We start from the raw sequence: 20,669 nt of genomic DNA on the forward strand, positions 1-20,669 counted from the left end.
GCTCCGCACTCAGTGGGGAGTCTGCTTGAGATTCTCTTTCTCCTCCCTCTGCCCCTCCCCCCACTCATGCACGCGCTCTCTCTCTCTCTCTAAAATAAATAGTCCTTATAAAAAACCACGAAAACACTAATTCAAAGGGATACATGCACCCCTATGTTCACAGCAGCATTATTAACAATAACGAAATTATGGAAGCAGCCCAAGTGTCCACCGATAGATGAATGGATAAAGAAGATGTGGTATATTTATACATGTATTATTAGTAGCCATAACAAGGAATGAAATCTTACCATTTGTAACGACATGGATGGAGCTAGAGAGTATAATGCTGAGGGAAATAAGTCAGTCAGAGAAAGACAAACACCATATGATTTCACTCATGTGGAATTTAAGAAACAAAACAAGTAAGCAAAGGAAAAAAAGAGAGAGAGAGACAAACCAAGAAACAGACTCTTTACTATAAAGAATACACTAGTGCTTACCAGAGGGGAGGCGAAACAGGTGATGGGGATGAAGGAGGGCACTTGTGATGAGCCCTGGGTGATGGATGGAAGTGTTGAATCACTCTACTGTCCACCTGAAACTAATACAACACTGTACATTAACCACGCTGGAATTAAAATAAAATAAAATATGTTAAATGTTACCCCTTACATAGGGGTAAGCACCTTGAATGATTTGAGAAGGGGGGGGGGAGCACACATTGAAATAAAAGAAATGGTAATAATTTTTTGTAAAGCCCCATCCAACATTTAAGTTCTACAAACACAGCTCAGCCCAAGCTATGATATGACATGGTGGGGAGGGGTGTCTGCAACACAGTCCTCATCAGGCAAAACCCACAGATGGGGCAGACACATGGAACAGATAATGCCACGTGGCTTGACTCTAGAATCAAGTAGCAACAGTGTGAGGTGTATTCATTATAGGATTCGAAGTGGGAAGGCTCGGGCACCCTGAAGAAAGGAGAGGCAGGTATTCACTGGGGCTGGAAGGTTTCAGGATAGCAATGGCTAAGAAGGAAGGGGGTATGATGTGCCGGAGCCTGAGAGGGAAAACTGCCTCCACCCAGGCATTCACCCAGGCTTCACACGTGTCCCTGCCAAGCGCCTAAAGCCAAGGATACAGAGGAATGAGGTCCACGTCCTACAGCACTGGAGCTGGGGCCAGGGGTTAAACAGAATGGTATTTCAGGCAAAGGGAACAGCAAAGGCAAGGAGTCCAGAGTTTAGACAACGTCAAGTTCAGTGAGAATGCAGGGCCAGGGGACTGGGCAGAGGCTAGGAGGAGCCAGCACCCAGAGGCTCTGAGCCAAGCCATGTTTCAGCTTCCATCCAGTCCTACAAGTCACAGGAGGCTGCAAGAGTGACACTGTCAGATCCCCTTTGTGAGAATCATGATCATGGCAGGGTGGCTGAAGGTGTGGCCAAGAGATGGACTCATGTGGAGGCTGTTGCAGTGGCCCCAAGAAAAAATGTGAGGCTGTATGGTGATGTTTAGCGGTGGGGAGGAATCTCCAAGGGTGTGGTCAGCAGAGGACTCCAGTCCCACACAAGGCAGGTAGCTGCTGCCCCCTGGTATTCTCCCTCCTGCTGAACACCAGACTACCCTGCTGGGGACCTGTGCAAGTCACCAGCGCCTCTCCCTCCCCAAGCTTCAGTGCCCATCTTGCTAGAGCCATTCTGAGTGACTACAAAGGCAGTGGACACCCTGCTTTCCTGCTTACTCTCACCTTCTTCGCCTCTTGTAATCTCTCTTTACCCTCTGTCTCTGCCGTCCCCACAAGAGAGCCTTTTCCAAAGGTCATTTGCGAGCCTTTTTCTTCATCCTCAAGCCCGCAGCTCTTAACCGTCCCCAGCTGCCCTGCAAGCCCGCTTTGACGGCCCAGATCATGGACCCCAGCCTCCTCCCTGGGCTGGAAGGTGGCAACCGCGAAAAAGAGGGCGACTCTCCTCTGCGGGGCTTCGGGTGACATCACATCCTCCGAGCGCGAAATGGGGCTCCTCGGCCGGCCGAAGGGCGCAACTTTCCCCCCTCCGCGTCCCACCCGCTCCAGCGCGAGTCCGCACGCGTCGCGCCGCGCGCAGCGCGCCATGGCCTCTCGGGTGACCGCCCTGCTCCTGCCGCTGGCCCTGCTGCTCCGTGAGTTTGCGACCGTCCGGGAGGGCGGGGGGCGGGGCAGACGAGGAGCGCGGGGCTCCGGGCTCAGCCTCGATGCCTGCCGCCCGCAGATGCCGCCGCGGCCGCCGGGCCAATCCAGTTCCGCATGTCGCCGCCGACGGTGGTCGCACAGCTGGACATTCAGAAGGTGGAGCTGCAGTGCGAGGTGCTGCTGCCCAGCAAGGCGTTGGGCTGTTCCTGGCTCTACCAGAAGAATGAACCTGCCGCCCGCCCCGTCTTCCTCATGTACCTCTCCCCAAGCCGGACCAAGTTGGCGGAAGGGCTGGACCCCAAACAGATCTCGGGCACGAGGATGCATAACAACCTCTACAACCTCACCCTGCAGCGCTTCCGCAAGGAGGACGAAGGCTACTATTTCTGCTCTGTCCTGAACAACTCCATGCTGTACTTCAGCCCCTTCGTGCCGGTCTTCCTGCCAGGTCCGGGCGCCCGGGGCGCGGCACCTCTCGGTGTGGGTTTTAGGGCTCACCTCTGAACCCCTTTTTTTGACACGGACGTCCCGCTTTTGAACCTCTTAGCGCCCTTGGGGGTGGCGGCTACTTAATACTGCTTCACAGACAAGGAAACTGAGGCTAAGATGCGGCTGGGGGTACTGAAGATGGCTTCTTAGGTCCGGCGGATCTAGGCTCGAGTTCGGGGGCTTGTCTGCTCCTGGGCAGTTACTTAAATTCTGTGGGCCTGCCTTGGCTTGTCACTACAATGCGGCTATCAACCCAAGCCCACAAGCTTGCAGGTTGAGCCCCGGAGAGAGGCTGGGCGACGGGGAGCGGGCTCTTGCGTTCCGGTCCGAGGCGCCTGGTGCGCTTGGCCGGGCCCGGGACCCAGCAGGCTGCGGCGCGCGCCGCGAAGGGGTGAGCGCGAATCCTGGAGGTCCCCAATTCATCTCCCCTCCCTGAGTGCAGAGGTCGGCGCGGGCGAAGGAGGCGTCCCGTTGGGCAAAGGCGCGCGAAGCGGTGGGGAGGGTTAGCGTCGATGTCCCCTGCCCGACTCCAACCACGCCCTGTTTCTCCCGCAGTCAAGCCCACCCCGACGCCCGCGCCGCGACTACCCACGCGGGCGCCCACCAACGCGTCGCAGCCGATGTCTCTGCGCCCGAGAATCTGCCGGCCTGCGGCGGGCAGCGCAGGTGAGACGGGCGCAGGGGTGCCGGGACTGGGACCCGCCAGGGGCGGTGCGGACCGCGGGGAGAGCCCCTGCCAGGCTCAGCCCTGATCCTGGAGGTAGAGCCGAAAGCTGTCCAAATGGTGGGGAAACCGAGACCCGACCCGAGGGACAGGCCCCAGCTGGTGGTGTGGGTTGGAGGATCCCGGGCCAGCTCCTAAACGTCGGCGTCTTTAGTGGAAAAAAGTGGGCTGGACTTCGCCTGTGAAATCTACATCTGGGCACCCCTGGCCAGCACCTGCGCCATCCTTCTCCTGTCACTGGTCATCACCGTCATCTGCAACCACAGTAAGTTCTAGGGGCGCGTGGAGTGGGGCGAAACGGTTTGCCCCACTTCCTCCTCGGGCGCTGCTTGCTCCAGGCAGCCCTTGCCAGGAGATAGGATGGAAATTTCTGGGACCTGAGCTGCACTGTGGGGTCAGGCACAGTCCATTTCTTTCCTGGAGACAGAACTCGAGAAACCGCTTTCCACTCCTCTTTCCACTCTCTGGGACGTTTTTTAGGAAGATAGAGCCCTTATCCCAGGAGCGGCAGCAGAATTGTGTTCCCTTGGTGAAGCGAAGGCTGCAGGGAGTGCAGTTTCTGGTTTATTACAAACGCCAGCGGGAGAGGGTGTGCCCCTGTGGCCCTGGGACTAGTGCCCAGGAAGACTGGGTCAAAACCGTGACCGGTTGAGATTTACCCTGGGCCATTTCCCAGTGAACCCCCTACTACTTTGGGTCCCACTGTGGGTGACTGTACTAACCCATCTTAACCCACATCTCTATTTGCAATGCTTTTAGAACTGATGAGAAGAGGGCTGGAAAAGCAGCTCTTTTTTTTTTTTTTTTTTAAAGATTTTATTTATTTATTTGAGAGAGAGAATGAGAGAGAGAGAGCATGGGGGGGGGAGGGTCAGAGGGAGAAGCAGATTCCCTGCCGAGCAGGGAGCCTGATGTGGGACTCGATCCCAGGACTCCAGGATCATGACCTGAGCCGAAGGCAGTCGCTTAACCAACTGGGCCACCCAGGCGCCCTGGAAAGGCAGCTCTTAACCTGGCTCTCAAGAGTTATTAATCCTAAAGAAATAGGAAGAGGGAAGGAGGAAATCTATTTGGGGACTATCGGTGTTGGGGAGGCAGTCACTTTACTCCTTCTTTTTCTTATTCAGGGAACCGAAGACGGGTCTGCAAATGTCCCAGGTGAATCTTTTATAACCCCTGGGCCTGTTAACCCTGGGCAACCCTATGCACAGGTCCTAGCTTCCCAAGCTGAAGTTGGCAGGAACTTTTCCCAGAGAGGCCATAGCAGTAGAATTCTGGGGGCAGAGAGTCCTGAGCAAAGAGAGGCACAAGGCTGGCAAGGTAAGGAAATGGAAGCACAGTTTGGGCTGATGGGGAGAGCAGTGTGACTTCCGTAAATCTCAATTTTCTCTGGCCTAGCACCAAAAATCCCATCTGAAGGATTCCCCCCATTGGTCCTAGCTCCTCAAAAGACCTGAGGTCTCTTTATCTGGATGAATCCAACTGGTTTTGTTGTTTTCTTAAGAAAACTTTTTTTTCTATTTCCTTGTTGTAGATTTTGAGAGACTAGTGTTTTGAGAGCCAGTCTTTTTCAGGGAACCAAATAAACAATTGCCTAGGCTCCTAATTTCCCTGTGCCATTGTAGTGCCTTGATTTACCACCAAGGACTAGAATGGAAGAAAAGGGACCCAGAGGCAGGAGCAGTTAGCTATCTGGCAGCCCAAGTGACTTCCTGATCCAATTCCAGCCCATGATCATTCTGAGATGATCAGGAAAAAACAAGCAAAACAAAGACCAGTGCCTGAAAGAGAAGCCTCAATCTCCTCTGTCCTTTGAACTTAGGCTGAGACAGCCTGTGCTAACATCTAACTAGCCCTACTCTAGCCCTGCACCGCGATGGGGGTTACACTCAGGATCTCTCTTCTCCACACAGCAACCCCATGTGATAGATACCATCGCCCCATCTCACAGATTAGCGGCTCAGATCAGGAAATCTACCCAAGACGGCAGAGACATGATGACTCTCAGATTATCAAAATAATACACCACTTAATAAAAGCCTACAGAGTACCAGTTCCTTTTTATATATATTTCTTTTTTAAATATCAAGTTTTATAACAATCTTTCAAGTAGTTACCACCACCACCATTTTTTTGGATGAGGAAATTGAGGATTAGGACATTTAGTGACTTGTCTAAGGCCACACTGACTGCAAATATCAGAACTGAAACTTCTATCCAAGCTCAGGCTCCTTGCTGCTTGGGGGATGGGGATGTTTAAGGATAACCAGCTCCTTTCAGTAGATGAGAATATTTCAAATTTTATACCTAGGGTTTGCATTTCACACTCCTTGGTATTTCTCTGCAGGAATCCAATTTCAATATCTCATATAGCATTATTATTTTTAAAAATATATATCATTTTTTAAAAGATTTTACTTATTTATTTGACAGAGAGAGACAGTGAGAAAGGGAATAAAAGCAGGGGGAGGAGCAGAAGGAGAAGCAGAGCTGAGCAGGGAGCCTGATGCGGGGACTCGATCCCAGGACCCCGGGATCATGACCTGAGCCGAAGGCAGATGCTTAACCGACTGAGCCCCCCAGGCGTCCCAAAATACATGTCATTTTTTTTTTTTAAGATTTTATTTATTTGAGAGAGAGAATGAGACAGAGAGAGAGAGCACGAGATGGGGGAGGGTCAGAGGGAGAAGCAGCCTCCCCGCCGAGCAGGGAGCCCGATGTGGGACTCGATCCCGGGACTCCAGGATCATGACCTGAGCCGAAGGCAGTCGCTTAACCAACTGAGCCACCCAGGCGCCCAATACATATCATTTTTAACAATGGAAATGTAATGAATTTCCAATGCCTGTATTATAAACGGTATAACAAGGGGATAAAGACCCTTTAAAAACAAAGAAAGATCTTTAGCATTTGCAAGTACTTGGGGTGCAGTTGGGAGATTTTGGAGGAGAATCATCCCTTATCTATCTTCTCTGAAAATTCTCATTCTGAAATGAACAGAGAGCAAAACCCTAGAATACAAAGCTATACAGAGTAAACACATCTGAGGGATCCACATGCCTGAGTTAACATACTCAGTGATGACTGAGGGCAGCTCAGCTTCCAGAGAGGTTTGGAGGACGGTGTGCATAGACATGACATTCATGATGAATCAGCCCATTTAGGAGGTGCTAGCCCAGTCCTGAATTAACACACATTTTTAGTGGGACATCAAATTTTGGTTGTCTGTGTGAGATAAAGTAGTTCTGCTTGGCTGATGGTGGTGGTTTGCTCACATCCTCCCCGGGGCTGAGAATCAGCTCAACTGATGACCTTTGGTTATCAGCCTCCTTCTCTCACCTCCATAGGTGCCCTGACAAAGGCTCCCAGAAGCTAAACTAACTGGGTTCAGATCCTGGCTCCATCGCCTCCTAGTTATGTGACCTTGGGCAAGTTCTCTAATCTCTCTTTCCCAGTGCCCCCCACCCTCAGGTTGCTGTGACAGCAAGATGGCAAATGTAAGGCCCTTGACAGAGTTGCTGACGTCATTCACCCAGTCCCACGCTGGTGTTCCAGGAACAAGTTCACAGACCCTGCAGGGGCTGGGAGGCTGGGGCGGGCGGAGAGACATGGATGGATACAGTACCATGCTGTGGGGGCTCTTGCTGCAATCACGGTCGGTCATCTGCCTCTCTTTCAGGCCCATGGTCAGACCAGGAGGCAAGCCCAGCCCTTCAGAGAAATACGTCTAACATGGAGATGGGCCCTGTACGACAGCCACCACAAGACCAAACAGCACTCTAAGAGAATAGCAACAGTCCTTCCTTCCTTATATATCCATTCTATTATTTTTGGGGGGTGGGGTGGGGTGGGGTGGGAAGGGTGACTTTTTTTCTTTATGTGTTTTCCTTAGTTGACACGAAACAAGACTGTACCTCTACAGTACACCACAAGGGTTACGATACCACTGTGTGCACGCATTGGGGTAAAGGGTGGGCAGGCCAGAGCTACCGCGAGCCATGTTCTCAGAATCTGGCGGTTAGAGCTGGGGGTGGAGGTGTGGGGGGGTGCTCAGCATGACTCGGTCGAGACCTCTTCAGTTGACATCCAGGGATGGGGAGCAGCTTGAAGAGAGTCACAGCAAGTCTCAGGGCTCTTCCTCCAAGCATTCAGGTCTTGCTTCTGGAGGCGTCTGTCTCAGCGTGGGGTGCTGTGTCTCAATCCGTAAGGGCACAAGTGATTTCTTGAGCAGCAGTGATAGACCCATGACTGCACCCGCAGCCCCAAGGAGGTTATAAAATAAGAGAACTTCTGCCTTTCACAGAGTTCCGTAATGTCGTTGAATAATATCAGACTTTTTTATAATGAAATGTGGAACTACGTGGGGTAGGAAGTCCTCAAAGTGGAAGGGATAAACTGAATCCTGGAAAATGAAAAACTCAATCTCTAAAGACAATCTGTGGGAAATCCCCAAGTGGAGGCAAAATTGCTCTCCCAGCCCCTACAGTGCAGAGGGGCCCATGAAAGAGGAGAGACACCCCCCCTTTGACAAGTATGATCTGAGCATCGGTACAGTTGAACAGAAGTCCCCTTGAGCCTCCAAACTTGCGATACCATATCTGATCGGGCTCCTGGAACATCAGGGACTTCTGACAGTGTGGGAAGGCGGGATTGTTACAGAGCTGCCAGCACTGGCCCTGGCCTCCCCTCGACCGGGAGACGTGGGGCTGCGACAGAACGGACTCTGGTGAGGAGGCGGAGAGCCAAACCTGCTGCCCGACCCGCGCCTTTCCTCTCGTATGGAGCTGAACAAGCCACGAGCGCTCACTGGCAGAAAAAACTCAGATGAGGAAGTAAGAATCACCCATACTTCTTTACCTCAGGCGTAATCCGTTCTTAATATTGTGGTGTACATTCTTCCTGATGATTTTCTATGCATGTATGTGAAGTATATACTTCCGATTTTTAAAAATGAGATTGCGCTCTGCTTTTCATAAATGGCTTTAATAAACAAACATTGACAGCGTCCTTTTTCACGACAAAATAGCACGCCATTTTCGATTGTGCCCACTCTTATTTAACTATCACTCAGCATTTAATTCTCCAGTTTCCAGTTTTTCACTACTCTAATACCACTGCCAAAACTCTGCACACGTCTTTGTGTCTTCAGGATAAAACCCTATAAGTAAAGTTATTGGGTCAGTCCCCACTTTCACTGTGGACTCCCCATTTTCCCATCAGTTTAAACTGATTAGCCTCTTTTGGCATCACCTTGTCTTTTGTTCTTTTGTGGCAACAGGTGGGCTGATACTCCTCTCGTAATAAATCGTAAAATCTTCACTCTTGTTGAGGTAGAAGATACATACCGAAAAGTGCCCAAATCCTAGGTGTACAGCACCTCCAAGACATCATCAAGTGAACACACTCGCACAGCCAGCACCAGGCCAACAGAGAACTTTCCCTGCCCTCCTGAAACTGCTTTTGCTACCTTAATTTTTAAAACCAAGGCACTTTTAAAAGAACAGGTATCAAGAGGAAAAAGTGCCTCAAGCGTGAAAAAGCAGAAGTGAAAGCTAAGAAAGTTCCCGTGAGACAAAGTCTTGCCCTTGCTCCCTTCCTCCCCAAACCAATCCGGTGACCAGAACCCGGAGCCACTCCAGGGACTGAGACGCAGTTCCAGGCAGGCTCCAGGCTCTGAGGCTTCCTGTGGGAGCTGTGCCCTGGGCTCCCTGGAAAGCGGGACAAGGAACAGCCAGTCTCCTCATGGGAGACACTCGAGGGAATGGCTGTGGAGGGCCCATCTCAAAGAACCCGGGCCAGGGTGAAGACAGGAAAAGAGCTTTTCCTCCTTAACTTGCAGCACAGGTGATGAGTGGCTGGGAAGCCACCCTGGGGAGGCTTGGAGAGGGTCCAATACTTACTGATTTTCTCATACCCCCTAAAAAGTTTCACTTACCGTAACTAAAATAGTAAACGCTATTTTGGAGATTAAAAGTATCAACACGGGGGGTGCCGCACGTGGGTGGCTTAGTCCGTTGGGTGTCCGACTCTTGATCTCAGCTCAGGGTCGTGAGTTCAAGCCCTGTGTTGGGCTCCACACTGAGGGTGGAGGCTACTTAAAAAAAAAATCAGGGGGTGCCTGGGTGGCTCAGTCAGTTAAGCGTCTGACTTCGGCTCAGGTCATGATCCTGGGGTCCTGGGATCAAGCCCCGCATCAGGCTCCCTGCTCAGCAGGGAGCCTGCTTCTCCCTCGCCCTGCCACTCCCCCTACTTGTCCTCTCTCTGTGTCAAATAAATAAAATCCTTAAAAAAAATCAATATAGGAAAAGGTACTCATTAGAGTTGGCCCTCAGGACCAGGGAGAAAATAAAAAAAGCTGCAGGCCGAGGCTGAAAGCATGCTAAAGGTGGCTGTGAATTTAGGCTCAGGGCTTGCTAGTGACCACAAACATCCAACTGTTCATTCTGCACACATAGAAGGAGCACCTGACAATTCAAAGCTGGCAGCCTCAGGTCCAAGTCATATTTCACTTGCCAGCTTCTAGCCTGAAGCATTGGTTCTACAAATTTCCCCATGTGGAAGATGCCCAGGACACATTTTTTGGACCCTGAAAAGCCGGCAGTAGAGAAACGACTTCTCTGTTATGCAGTTAACTTGGGGGTTCATTGAATAAATATTCATTCATTTAACAAAAAACATATTCCATTTGTGGAAGAAAGAACTTTGTCATTTGTTCTCCAGTTGTGAAACTGCCCTTCAGAGAACCCCTGCTGCACTTGAACATCTCCCATGACTCTTCAACTAGTGGGGCAGGAAGAAGTCTCTTTTTCACCAGCAAGAAGCTGCCCCTCCGTCCTGCCCTTGGCCGTGTGCAAACCTCTACCCCCCGCTTCCTCCACCCCCCCTCATATTGTGACCACCAGGGGCAGGCAACACTTACTCTGCTCCTAAAAGCAGGCTTGAGCTATGTTTCTCCACCAAAGGAATTGACAGAGGCCACAACTGCCTTAGATTAGGTTAAGTGCAGAGTTCTAAAAGCAGCTTCCTGGCTCTGCTACTTACCCTGTGTTCGCTAGCAAGTGACTTAAAGTCTCAAAACCTCGGTTTCCCCGCTTGTAAAATGGGGGTAATGATAGTCCCTACCTCAAAGGGTTGTTGGGAAGAATATATGAGTTTCTGTGTATTTTTAAGTGCCTCGAAGAGCTCCTGGAACACAGTACCAAAATGTATCCTGAAAACCAACATACTGGGCGCCTGGGTGGCTCAGTTGTTAAACATCTGCCTTCAACTCAGGTCATGATCCTGGGGTCCTGGGATCGAGGCCCTGCTGGGTGGGGGCCCTGCTCCTCCCTCTCCTTCTGTCTGCCGCTCCCCCTGCTTGTACTCTCTCGCGCACGCTAATAAAAAATAAAAAATCTTAAAAGAAAAAAACGTACTGCATTTTTTTCAATAGATGCATAGCATCTATTGCACTCCGAATGCAGCCACCTCTGTCTGATTCTCCCAATTTCTGTTCTCAGAAAGGGTAACCATTTCTGACAACATATTAATGTATGTAACGCAGGGATCTCGGCATCCCAGTGCTAAGGAGAACAACCCTTCATACGCATCTCACCTCGAGAGCTCAGTCCCAGGTACACACAGCCTTTGTTCTGTCACTGAAGCTCCCCTCAGCCTCACATGCTGAGGGCCACCCCCTAGATCCCCCCATCCCCTGCTGCGGGAGAGCTCTACCATCCTCAGAGCAACTGGATAAGGCTGGCAGAGTAGAAAAAGCATGCGCCCTACTGTTTGTCCTCTCAGCACCTACTGAAGTCCCCATCCCTTTGGACAACCTCACTTCTGCATGCCAGTTCCTAATTCCCCTTTTCCGCTCTCCCTTAGGTGGCTGTGATCTGTAGGTGTCATTTGTTCTTATGTTTTAGTGACTTAAATAATAGCTACCCGTTATTTAGCACTCACCATGGGCCTGGGTGCCTCATTTGGGCTTCATCAGAACTCTGAAGTAGGCACGATTACCATTCTTCTTTACAGATGAGAACACTAAGGCATCGGAAGTTTTGAACGTTTGCCCAAGATCACACCAGAGCCTGGTGGTGGGATCCAGATTTGAACTCAGGTCCAATCCTACAGCCCAAATGCCTAGCTGCTCTGCTCTCCTGAATATCATCTGCTTCTCTTTAACTGAAGCATAGTGGACACACAACGGTACGACGTAGTGACTCAACAGCTGTGCATGTTATGCTGTACCACCGCAAGTGTTAAGGACCCAAAACCATTTTTTTACACCTATGCAGGCCAAGGTAGAAAACAAAGGTCACCACCTGCTCTGAAACCAAACAAATGGGATCCTGTCTCCAGTCAGGGTGAGGGCCCTGCTTCTAACGCGAATACCATGAGGGGCCGAGAAATGCCGCTCAAGGGATGGTTCCGTGACAGCTAACTCTTCACCTGTCTCCTTTCTCAGGGCAGGTGGAAGGCTGCACCAACTGCTTGGTACCAATGGCTTAATTCCTTCACACGAACGAAATCTCATCTGTTCCTGGCTCCGAGGCACGGGCAAGTGTACCAGAGACTGCAGGTTGCTTTCCAACAACCGGTCGCCCTTTCTTCCCTACCAGCAGAACCCTCGTGGTGGGACAGGTGGCGCTGTGCCCAGACATTTCCCAGGCTTCCCTGCGCCAACTGCAGCTAGGAAGTCATTGCACGGAGCTTCTGGGAAAGACCCGTTCAAAGGGGCTGACTCAACTGGAAGCCGCTGCTTCTCCCACTCCCTCCTCCTCCTTCCTGCCTGGAGCACTGTTACGAAGAAGTGAGACTGAGGCCACCCATGAAGGCTGTGGAGAATGACAGGAGCCTGGGCCCCTGACGGCATGAAGCCAGCCCACAAACCCTAGACTGCCTACTCCTCACGGGCAGGCAGTAAAGTCAAAGGACATCTGCCCAGAGTTCCTGATCTACTTCTCAAAGCTTTCAGGACTATTTAATAATTTCCTGTGAAATTCCTCTTTGGGGCTGATTAGCTCACTGATCTAAAACAACCAAAAGCAACATGGTCTTAAGAATGGAAGGAAACCTGAAATGCATTTCTAACCTGTTCAGAAGGGGAGAAAGCTCCCGAAATGATTAGTCTTGAACACTGACAAATAACAGGCTTCCTCTTAAAGAACACTTTTCTTTTAGAGGGGAAACGACATCAAAGACCTTTACTTGCGCAGCGGCCCTTGCACGGTGGCTGAATGCAGTCCTCAAATGGAGTTAAAAAGATCCATTCCTGACTAGAAATTGGCAGAAAATCACACAACCCACATAGTGTAGAGACTAACAGAAGGAGAGTGTGAAGTTAGAAATTCACCCTTCTAGGGGCGTCTGGGTGGTTCAGTCGGTTAAGCGCCTGCCTTCAGCTCAGGTCATGACCCCAGGGTCCTGGGATCAAGTCCCGCATCAGGCTCCCTACTCAGTCAGGAGTCTGCTTCCCCCTCTCCCCCACCACTCGTGCTCTCATGTGCTCTTTCTCGAATAAATAAAATCTTCAAAAAAAGAGAAGAAAAAAATTCACCCTTCTAAAAAATGTAGACAACAAAAAGACTTGGGAATATATTTTAGAACACTAGAGCAAGGAAGCCCATCACTTAAGAGATCCCCACCTTATTGCTTCTCTGAATTACAGAAGGGTTCGGAGCACTGACATTTTATGACAAAAACATCTTTGCTAGATTTTCATTATATTACTCACTAATACATTATCTTGGTCCTTACTGAGACCAAGTCTGTCTATTCCCAATACTACACAGGACCTAAAATACTCAACATTCACTTTAATTACCTACTGTACTGACCTCCCCTGCTCTAACCTCATCCCCTCCCCAACCACTTCTCATGCTACTGTAGCCAGAGTGGCCCTTAAAAATACACAATTTATTGCATGTCTCCCTTCTCTTCTCTCCCATCGTCCTCTGGTAGTTAGGTCACTGGTGGGAACTAACCTCCCTACAAGGGCCTTGGTGCTTGGTGCTCTACTTTTCTCTATCTGCAAGCAGTCCCTAAGGTCCAGGACGCCAAGTACCCTCTTTTATCTCAATGCCTGGCACTTAAAAAAATCCCATGTTGAATGACTGAAGGTGCCATACCATGGTATGTTAAATGTTTTCTGCATTTAACATACACACATCTGTTTGAGTTATTAAATGAAAGGATTCTAAGTAATTAGTACAAAGCACTTTGACCTTCCCAAGGAAACTCAAAATTCTCGGACAACACAGGAGCTCTTGCTTAGACAGTACTTAATAATGTTTAGGTATATCTGTTAGCATAGAAGACTCATAGGATTTAAGAAACACTCCACAACAAGGAAAGGTTTTTGGATTTTTTTTTTTTAAGAATGAATAAAATACTTTCTATCATAGATATCTTGACAGAGATTTCCCAAAGTAGCTTTGTGAATGGATCATTCTACCATTGTCCCTTAATGCAAGGTTTTTTGAACTGTGGATCTCGATGACCCATTAGCAGGTCATAAAATTAACTTAAGAGTCTTGATGAACATTAACAAATAAATTAAAACCCTGCTCAGCAAGGAGCCTGCTTCTCCCTTTGCCTCCCTCTGTCTCTCATTAATAAATAAAATCTTAAAAAAAAAAATCAGTGTTAAAACAAATTAGAAGCGTTCGTTTTGTAAAACGTGTTTCAGAACTATAAATCTTGTGTATACAGGGTTATGAGATTTTCTTACTGGGTGCCAGAAAACAAAGTCAGGTGGGTCCTCTGTGAAGTGACATTTCTGTTTGCTAGGATACTATCATCAAGCCCCTACCAGGGGGTGAAGGGCACTAAGCTACTGTTCGGTCTAAGGGTGCATTTTTAGTCTTTATCTTGCCATTACAAAAATCCATTATTTTTCATCTTTGGTGATCATCCTTGCCCATTTTGGTGGGGAGGGGATGGGAAATGTATTTTGCCATGCTGCAAATACAGCACCCCCTTCAAATGCCTGGATGCTTAAAGAAATGCACTGGTTTTTAAAATCACAGTACTAAAACAGAGTTCAAAGCACACTAAATTTAACTTTTCTTGATGACTCAGGACTTAGTCATCAAGGGTAAATTTTGTTCGGTAGACGTGATCCTTACCTGTCATTGAAGAGGGAGGACACTTCACAAAATAGGGAGCATCCAAGAGGCCCCTTGTAAGGGAAGCCAGTTTTCTCACAAGCGTGCAGATTCGGATTCAGCAGGTCTGGGCTGAGGACTGAGATTCTGCATTTCCCACAAGCTCTCAGGTGCTGCTGCTGCTGCTAGAGATCACACGTTGAGTCCCAGAGAGCCCCAAATGCTGCAGGGATGGATGGGGAGATCTTTGGCCAGGCCTGCCAGGCCTCACCTCGACCACCTGGGCCACTGGCTCCAAATGCAACTGGGTGGGGCCCACACTTGTTCCCACGTAGGAAACATTCTAAATCTCAGGTAAGAATGAGTCTAAAAAAATATATACAAAAGCAGCAAAAACAGATTCTTGGTCTCCACCACATTAGCTTGTCACTAAACAGGATAGACAGCTCAGCCCGGTTTTCTCCCTGGCAATGCCGACCGTACGTGCCCCACTCCACCAGCAGCCCGGGAGCGGCTCCATGGCTTCTCTTCCCAGTCACACGCTATCACCCCAGCCAGCGGGTCCCAGCCATCCACAGGACGCAGCATGCCCAGGGTGCAGGAGCCTGTAAACATGAATGCAATCTCCTAGAAACTGCGGATGGTGCCCAGCCACCTCCTCCGAGGCTTCCACTGCTGGTGGCACAGAAACAGGACAGGATGGAGACAAAGCTATTTTCTTAAATTCTTTACACTCAGACCCTTAGCAAACACAGGCAGCAATGTTCTCTTCTTACAACTGACACCTCCATACTCCCTCCCTCATGCCTCTGTGACCTGTCACATTTATACAGACTGGTTCCACAAAACACTTTTTAAATGTGCATTTCTTTAATTTTTAAAAATATACACAGGAGAAGCCATGTGTTTTACATAGGAATACACACATTAACAAAGCATCTGTTATAGTTTTCCAAAACTCTATTATATCAGTCTGAAATTTATAAATTAGGTATATCAGAACTTTTTAAGTCAAAATGAAATCCCTGAAACTACTGGATATGGTGGACTTTGTCCAAAATCAAATGAACAGAGAATATGAATATGGTTTGTGTTAAATAAGGTTTATTGTTAGCTTTATTGCCTATAGTCTATAAGATGCAACTTTATTGTGCCTTTGCAAACAGGATACATTTCTTAAAAAACTGATCAAAATTTTCCATACATATAGCTCTATATGATAGATTACAGTGCAACACTATTCTTGTTACATAATTATAGAAATACTATAGAACCCAAGAGCACAGCGTAAGCAAAAGAAATACAATCCTGAGCCATCTGAACAAGATGATTTGATGAATCCTTTTAGTGTAAGTTTAGAAAACACGGAGGAGGAAAAAGAAAAATACATGCACGCTGCAGTCGTGAGCAAAATACATTAAATGCCTGTTCCTTGCTGGACACAGGTGGGGGCGGGGAACGGTGAGTCTCGGACACATGCACGCTCACTCACACTCCCATTTTCTTCTCCTGCTTCCCTCCCATCCCCGCTACATTCATTCCCACCCCTTCCCAAAAGAAAAGATCAGGCACTAAGTCCTAGTGAACCCCACATCTGCCTTGCTGGAGAACGTGAAGTGACTGCTAAAATAAGAGTGTAAATCCTCACCCACAACACGAAACAAAGCTTGTGCTGTCAGCCAATTCCAGCTGCTGTTGCCTCTTTGGAAGTAAATGAAGCATATGCTCACTACAGTTTAGCACTGTAGACGGAAATGTCTTGAAAACAAATCTTTGTTTTCTCTCCCTATCTCTTGAAGTAAAATCAACAGCGGAAAACTCACCCTAAAACTAATTGCCTCATCTGCTATTAAAATACATTTGTCACTCTATTTTTGGTATCTACTCAATTATAGTTCAGTAAGAACAGTTCATGAAGTTTGTACCTGCTTATGGTAAACACTATGGTACCACATAAAACCCCACCACAGCTGGACAGGCTTATGGAGCACCAGACCTTCTATGTATGTGTTCCTTGCCAACATTCCCTCAAGACCACAGCATTCTAGTGTTACCAAGGATAATGTACGTAGAGTTAAGTAATGAAAGCTATTTGGTTTGTGTCTTCACCTTACACATCCTAGTGATGAAATTAACCAAACCATGCCTTCCCTGAAAATAACCTGAGTCTGCTGACTAAGCAAACTGACCAGCTTTACTGTCAGTCCACTCATCAGAAGTTGAGCTGGAAAACCAGAGGGCTAATGTCTACCAGCAGCTTGTCTTGTGCGAATAACCCAAGAGTCCTTGGTTTTTGCAATATCTGTTGTCCCAAAGGCTGAACCACTGAGGTGGAAATAACTCACAACATAAAGAATACTGAACAAACTACATACCTGTGGGACTACCTGGAGAGAAAAAGGATCCTCATTCCCCACATAATTTGGTGTGGGTTTTAGTGTCTCTGTATACGTCAGTTGCTACAGAAAAATCAAAAGATTAACTTCATACCTTTCTTATTTTCAATTAAATGCTCATACACTCACAAAATACTCACACACCCTATGAACATGAGGTGGCTCTTCTCTTCAACATTTTTAAAATCAAGAGGCACCAATACCCGTTCATTTTTGTATTAGAAGTTTCACATAATCACCACCAAAATAACAGAAATGGTATTTGTGATGATCACACTAAGGAGAAAAAAGATTGAAAGACAAACTTAGCCACTGTACTTCAGATTGTACTTGAAAGCACAGACGCTCTGGCTAAATCAGAATCTAAGGTTCTAATAAGGTTTTATTGGTTTAGCATAGTCCCATGGCCTTTGTCCATGACTGGTAAATGGAATGGTTCCTAAGGAAATTGAGGAAACCACTCTGAAACTCTGTTTGCAATGTATATTATTATAATGAGTCTGACTCTAAAAAAACCTTGGCTCTATCATGACCAGAGCGTGACAAAGAGCATCCTCCTGCGCTGCTGACATACACAGCCTCAGCGATAAGGTCCTGACACCACTGCTGAAGGTGTTTCTACAGTCGAAAGGACAACATGTTGTATTTCAGCATCTTTGGTTAAGGTCTGGCCTTTTCAAATCCACCTCTCCTTCACATTTAGTCACCAATGGTTTAAGTCCATGCAGTTAGTTAAAGGTCACAAGGCGTAATTTTCATGTTAAATTGTCAAATCAAGAGTTTCAAATTTCTGGCCCTACCCTGCCCAGTAGGACTACAAGGACCTTACATAGGAAACTGTAAAATCAAATGCTTCAGTTAAAAGCATGCTCTTTTTAAAGCTTCATGAGCTGCACAGAAAACTGTCAACAGGATTCCCAACACTGGGAGAGCGACAAAGCAGAGTTCTGGCTTTCGTCCTTAAAAGTGGCCTGAGCCGACTATGTGAAGTGTCTGGCCCCCAAAATATTTACACCGGCCTCTTAAGCGACATCTACATTGTATAAATCTTATGTGAAGCCTGAATGTTTTTAAGTGTTTGAGGTGGAAAGGTGAGACTAAGTTGTGAGTAAAGCTAAATTTGGCCTAGTGCGAAAAAAAGTAAAAACAAAAACCATACTCTGGATTGTAACTCAAAGTGAAATACAGGTCATAAACCAGGTTTACATCCTCAGCCAGAGTTGCCTGGAATTCTCTACCTTCTCTTACAGAGTCCAAGGAGTTTCTCTCTGCTCTTCGCCTTCATTGCTTTAGCGGAGAGAGGGGAAACTTTAGGGAGGGTTTCAACAGGAAAGCAGAAACACAGAGATAAAGTCCCGGTGGGGCCAGCAAGACAGAGGTCGGACCGAGCAAGCACTCTGAGCAGGCTAGTCGTCATTCCTGGCTAACCCACCCGGTACACAGCAGCGCTCAGAGGAAGCCTGACCACACACAGCAGTCAAGCAGAGCTTCCCTGCAGTGCCCCTTTCCTCTGAGACAAAAATCCCTGCTCTCCCAGATAAACATTTCAGGACAAACCATGCGGGCTGGTATACGACTGCACTTGCTGACACTTTCTAGGGAACTCAGCACCAAACCTGCTTTCTCCCTCCCTGCAAAAGAAACCAATCTGCAGTTTAAAATGCAAAGTGTCAGGGTCCTCTTTCCTTCTGTATTTTCTTCTTTCTTTGTTTTCTTATCAAAGTTTTCCTATAGTGATGTTCAGTTCCATGTCAGATGAAATAAAGTTGCAAAATATTTGGTGATTTCCATGTAACATTCTTCTCATAATGAAGTGACTTAACGGGCGTAAGTCAGAAGTATGTCCACAGAATCCTTTCCATGTAGTTCGTTCATCATACAGAGAAAGACTCTTACACATGGCTATTTCTGGACAGTGCATTAAATGAAGATACCTCACAAGAGAAAAGATCATCATCTGTATCCATCAGAGTAATATACAGATTCACAGCCAATGAGATGATACACTTTGCAGAAGAGAGGCAATACAAAAACAGCAATAAACATACTCTGCACTACAGAAAATATGCTAACTTCTAACTTTAAGGATTTAAAGTAACGAGTCTGGTAACTGCATATTAGGACCGGAACATGCTTCTTCCCTTCCAGATGCACAATGTTTGATGCCGGTGCACATATATACACACACAAACAACACTGTGTCTGCAATGATATACAAATGAAACAGACAGCCAAGTCCTGAAGGCAGATTTCAGAGAATAGGGCTACCAAGACCAAGAGAGCAAATATTAACTTAAGAACACCTCTAACTTCAGAATTTCATTTTATTGAACACACTTTTAAAACAAGCACCTCTTGGCAATAAAAGCAAAGAAACAATAGTACTCCTTCCACTCTGTTCTAGGGGAAGACTTCTCACACCAACCTGCTAAATTCATGATGGAATTTGAAACAGGCAGCCCGCTGGGGCTACAAGCAGAGCTCAAATGCACATCTGCTGACTTCTTGGTGAGAGCTGGAGCAGAGGAAAACATCAAAAAGCAAATTGGGAATCTATCACAGCTTTCTTCCTTAAGCAAAAAAAATGCAAATTAGTTTTATAACCACAATTCAGTTTTTCAAACTTTTTCTGAAGAATTTTCATTTAATTATGTATACATAACAGGAAGTAAAACTTTTTCACAAACATTCTCAAACCTTACAATTATCAAGAAATGACAAAAGTAAAAGCAGGAGAGATATTAAACACATGGCAGGGAGGTTGATTTCTGTTTCTGCTCTTAAAAAGTAAAAAAATCACCATATAATTAAGTACAAAAACCTGCATTGAATGACAACTGCTGGTGTATTTACTTGATCAAAAATGAAGACCAAGAATATAATAAAGCCCTATGATAATATTCATCTGGAGCACTCCCCTCAGTGTGTGTACACTAAAATGTTGGCAAAGTTTCTGGAGCATTAGCTTATATAAACACGGGAGTCCTCAGTTAGCTGCATTAAATGGAACGGTTCTCTTCTGAAATGCGCCACAATTCAGTTTCACTTACAAATTGCAAATTAAAGTTATTTCTTCAGAAAAATATCTGTTTGGCATCTCCTGGACTTTGTTCCATTGGACAATATGGACATTTTAATCTAAAGACAAAAAAGAAAATACTGAATCAAGGAACAGGATCAGTACTGAGCATTCAATTCTCATCTATAGAATATCTCTAACAATTACACACACACACACACACACACACACCTGTATTTTGTTTTGAGAGTTAACTGTGCTTTCTGTTAATATAAGAGCCAAGCTCTGAAGGGTCACAAGTAAACACCAACCAAGCCAGACACTAAACTGAAGGCTCCTCTTCTGCAGAAATTAGTGAAAACTGTTTCGTAAACCAGACAAAGACAACGGTTTTGAAAACTGCTTTTGCGGTTTTAAAAGTCAATCCAATTCTTCCTCCAAAGTTTAGGTTTTCCCTGTCTTTTTTAAAGATTTTATTTATTTATTTGACAGAGGGAGACACAGCGAGAGAGGGAACACAAGCGGGGGGAGTGGGAGAGGGAGAAGCAGGCTTCCCGCCGAGCCGGGAGCCCGATGCGGGGCTCGATGCGGGGCTCGATCCCAGGACCTGGGATCATGACCTGAGCCGAAGGCAGACGCTTAATGACTGAGCCACCCAGGCGCCCCATGGTTTTCCCTGTCTTTAAACAAGTTTCAAAGGTACTGGTCATAACGCAGGGACGTGCAGCAAACGTGACACGAGGTGCGGAGCCTAGAAGGGCGGCACGGAGCAGCAAGCTCGAGGCACCATGCAGCAGCACCA

At 47.3% G+C, this 20,669-nt stretch overlaps 2 protein-coding genes across 2 annotated transcripts in view; one reads left to right on the plus strand and one right to left on the minus strand.

Annotated features, from left to right (window-relative positions):
* Nucleotides 1–1,545: 1,545 nt before the first annotated feature.
* Nucleotides 1,546–8,383, plus strand: CD8A (CD8a molecule). Its single transcript, XM_035001109.1, has 6 exons — nucleotides 1,546–2,142; nucleotides 2,232–2,600; nucleotides 3,197–3,307; nucleotides 3,520–3,630; nucleotides 4,493–4,523; nucleotides 7,045–8,383. Exons 1-6 carry the CDS (start codon nucleotides 1,995–1,997, stop codon nucleotides 7,094–7,096), a joined length of 822 nt encoding a protein of 273 aa, XP_034857000.1. The 5' UTR covers nucleotides 1,546–1,994; the 3' UTR covers nucleotides 7,097–8,383.
* Nucleotides 8,384–15,303: 6,920 nt separating this feature from the next.
* RMND5A (required for meiotic nuclear division 5 homolog A) overlaps nucleotides 15,304–20,669 on the minus strand; it is a 65,056-nt gene continuing 59,690 nt past the window's right edge. The window contains exon 9 of the mRNA XM_035001110.1: nucleotides 15,304–19,986. Coding sequence (XP_034857001.1) covers nucleotides 19,923–19,986 — 64 coding nt within the window. The 3' untranslated portion in view covers nucleotides 15,304–19,922. The remainder of the gene's footprint in view (nucleotides 19,987–20,669) is intronic.

Source organism: Mirounga leonina, unplaced genomic scaffold, assembly GCF_011800145.1.
Source record: "Mirounga leonina isolate KUSES-001 unplaced genomic scaffold, KU_Mleo_1.0 Mir_125, whole genome shotgun sequence".
Lineage (NCBI taxonomy): Eukaryota > Metazoa > Chordata > Mammalia > Carnivora > Phocidae > Mirounga > Mirounga leonina.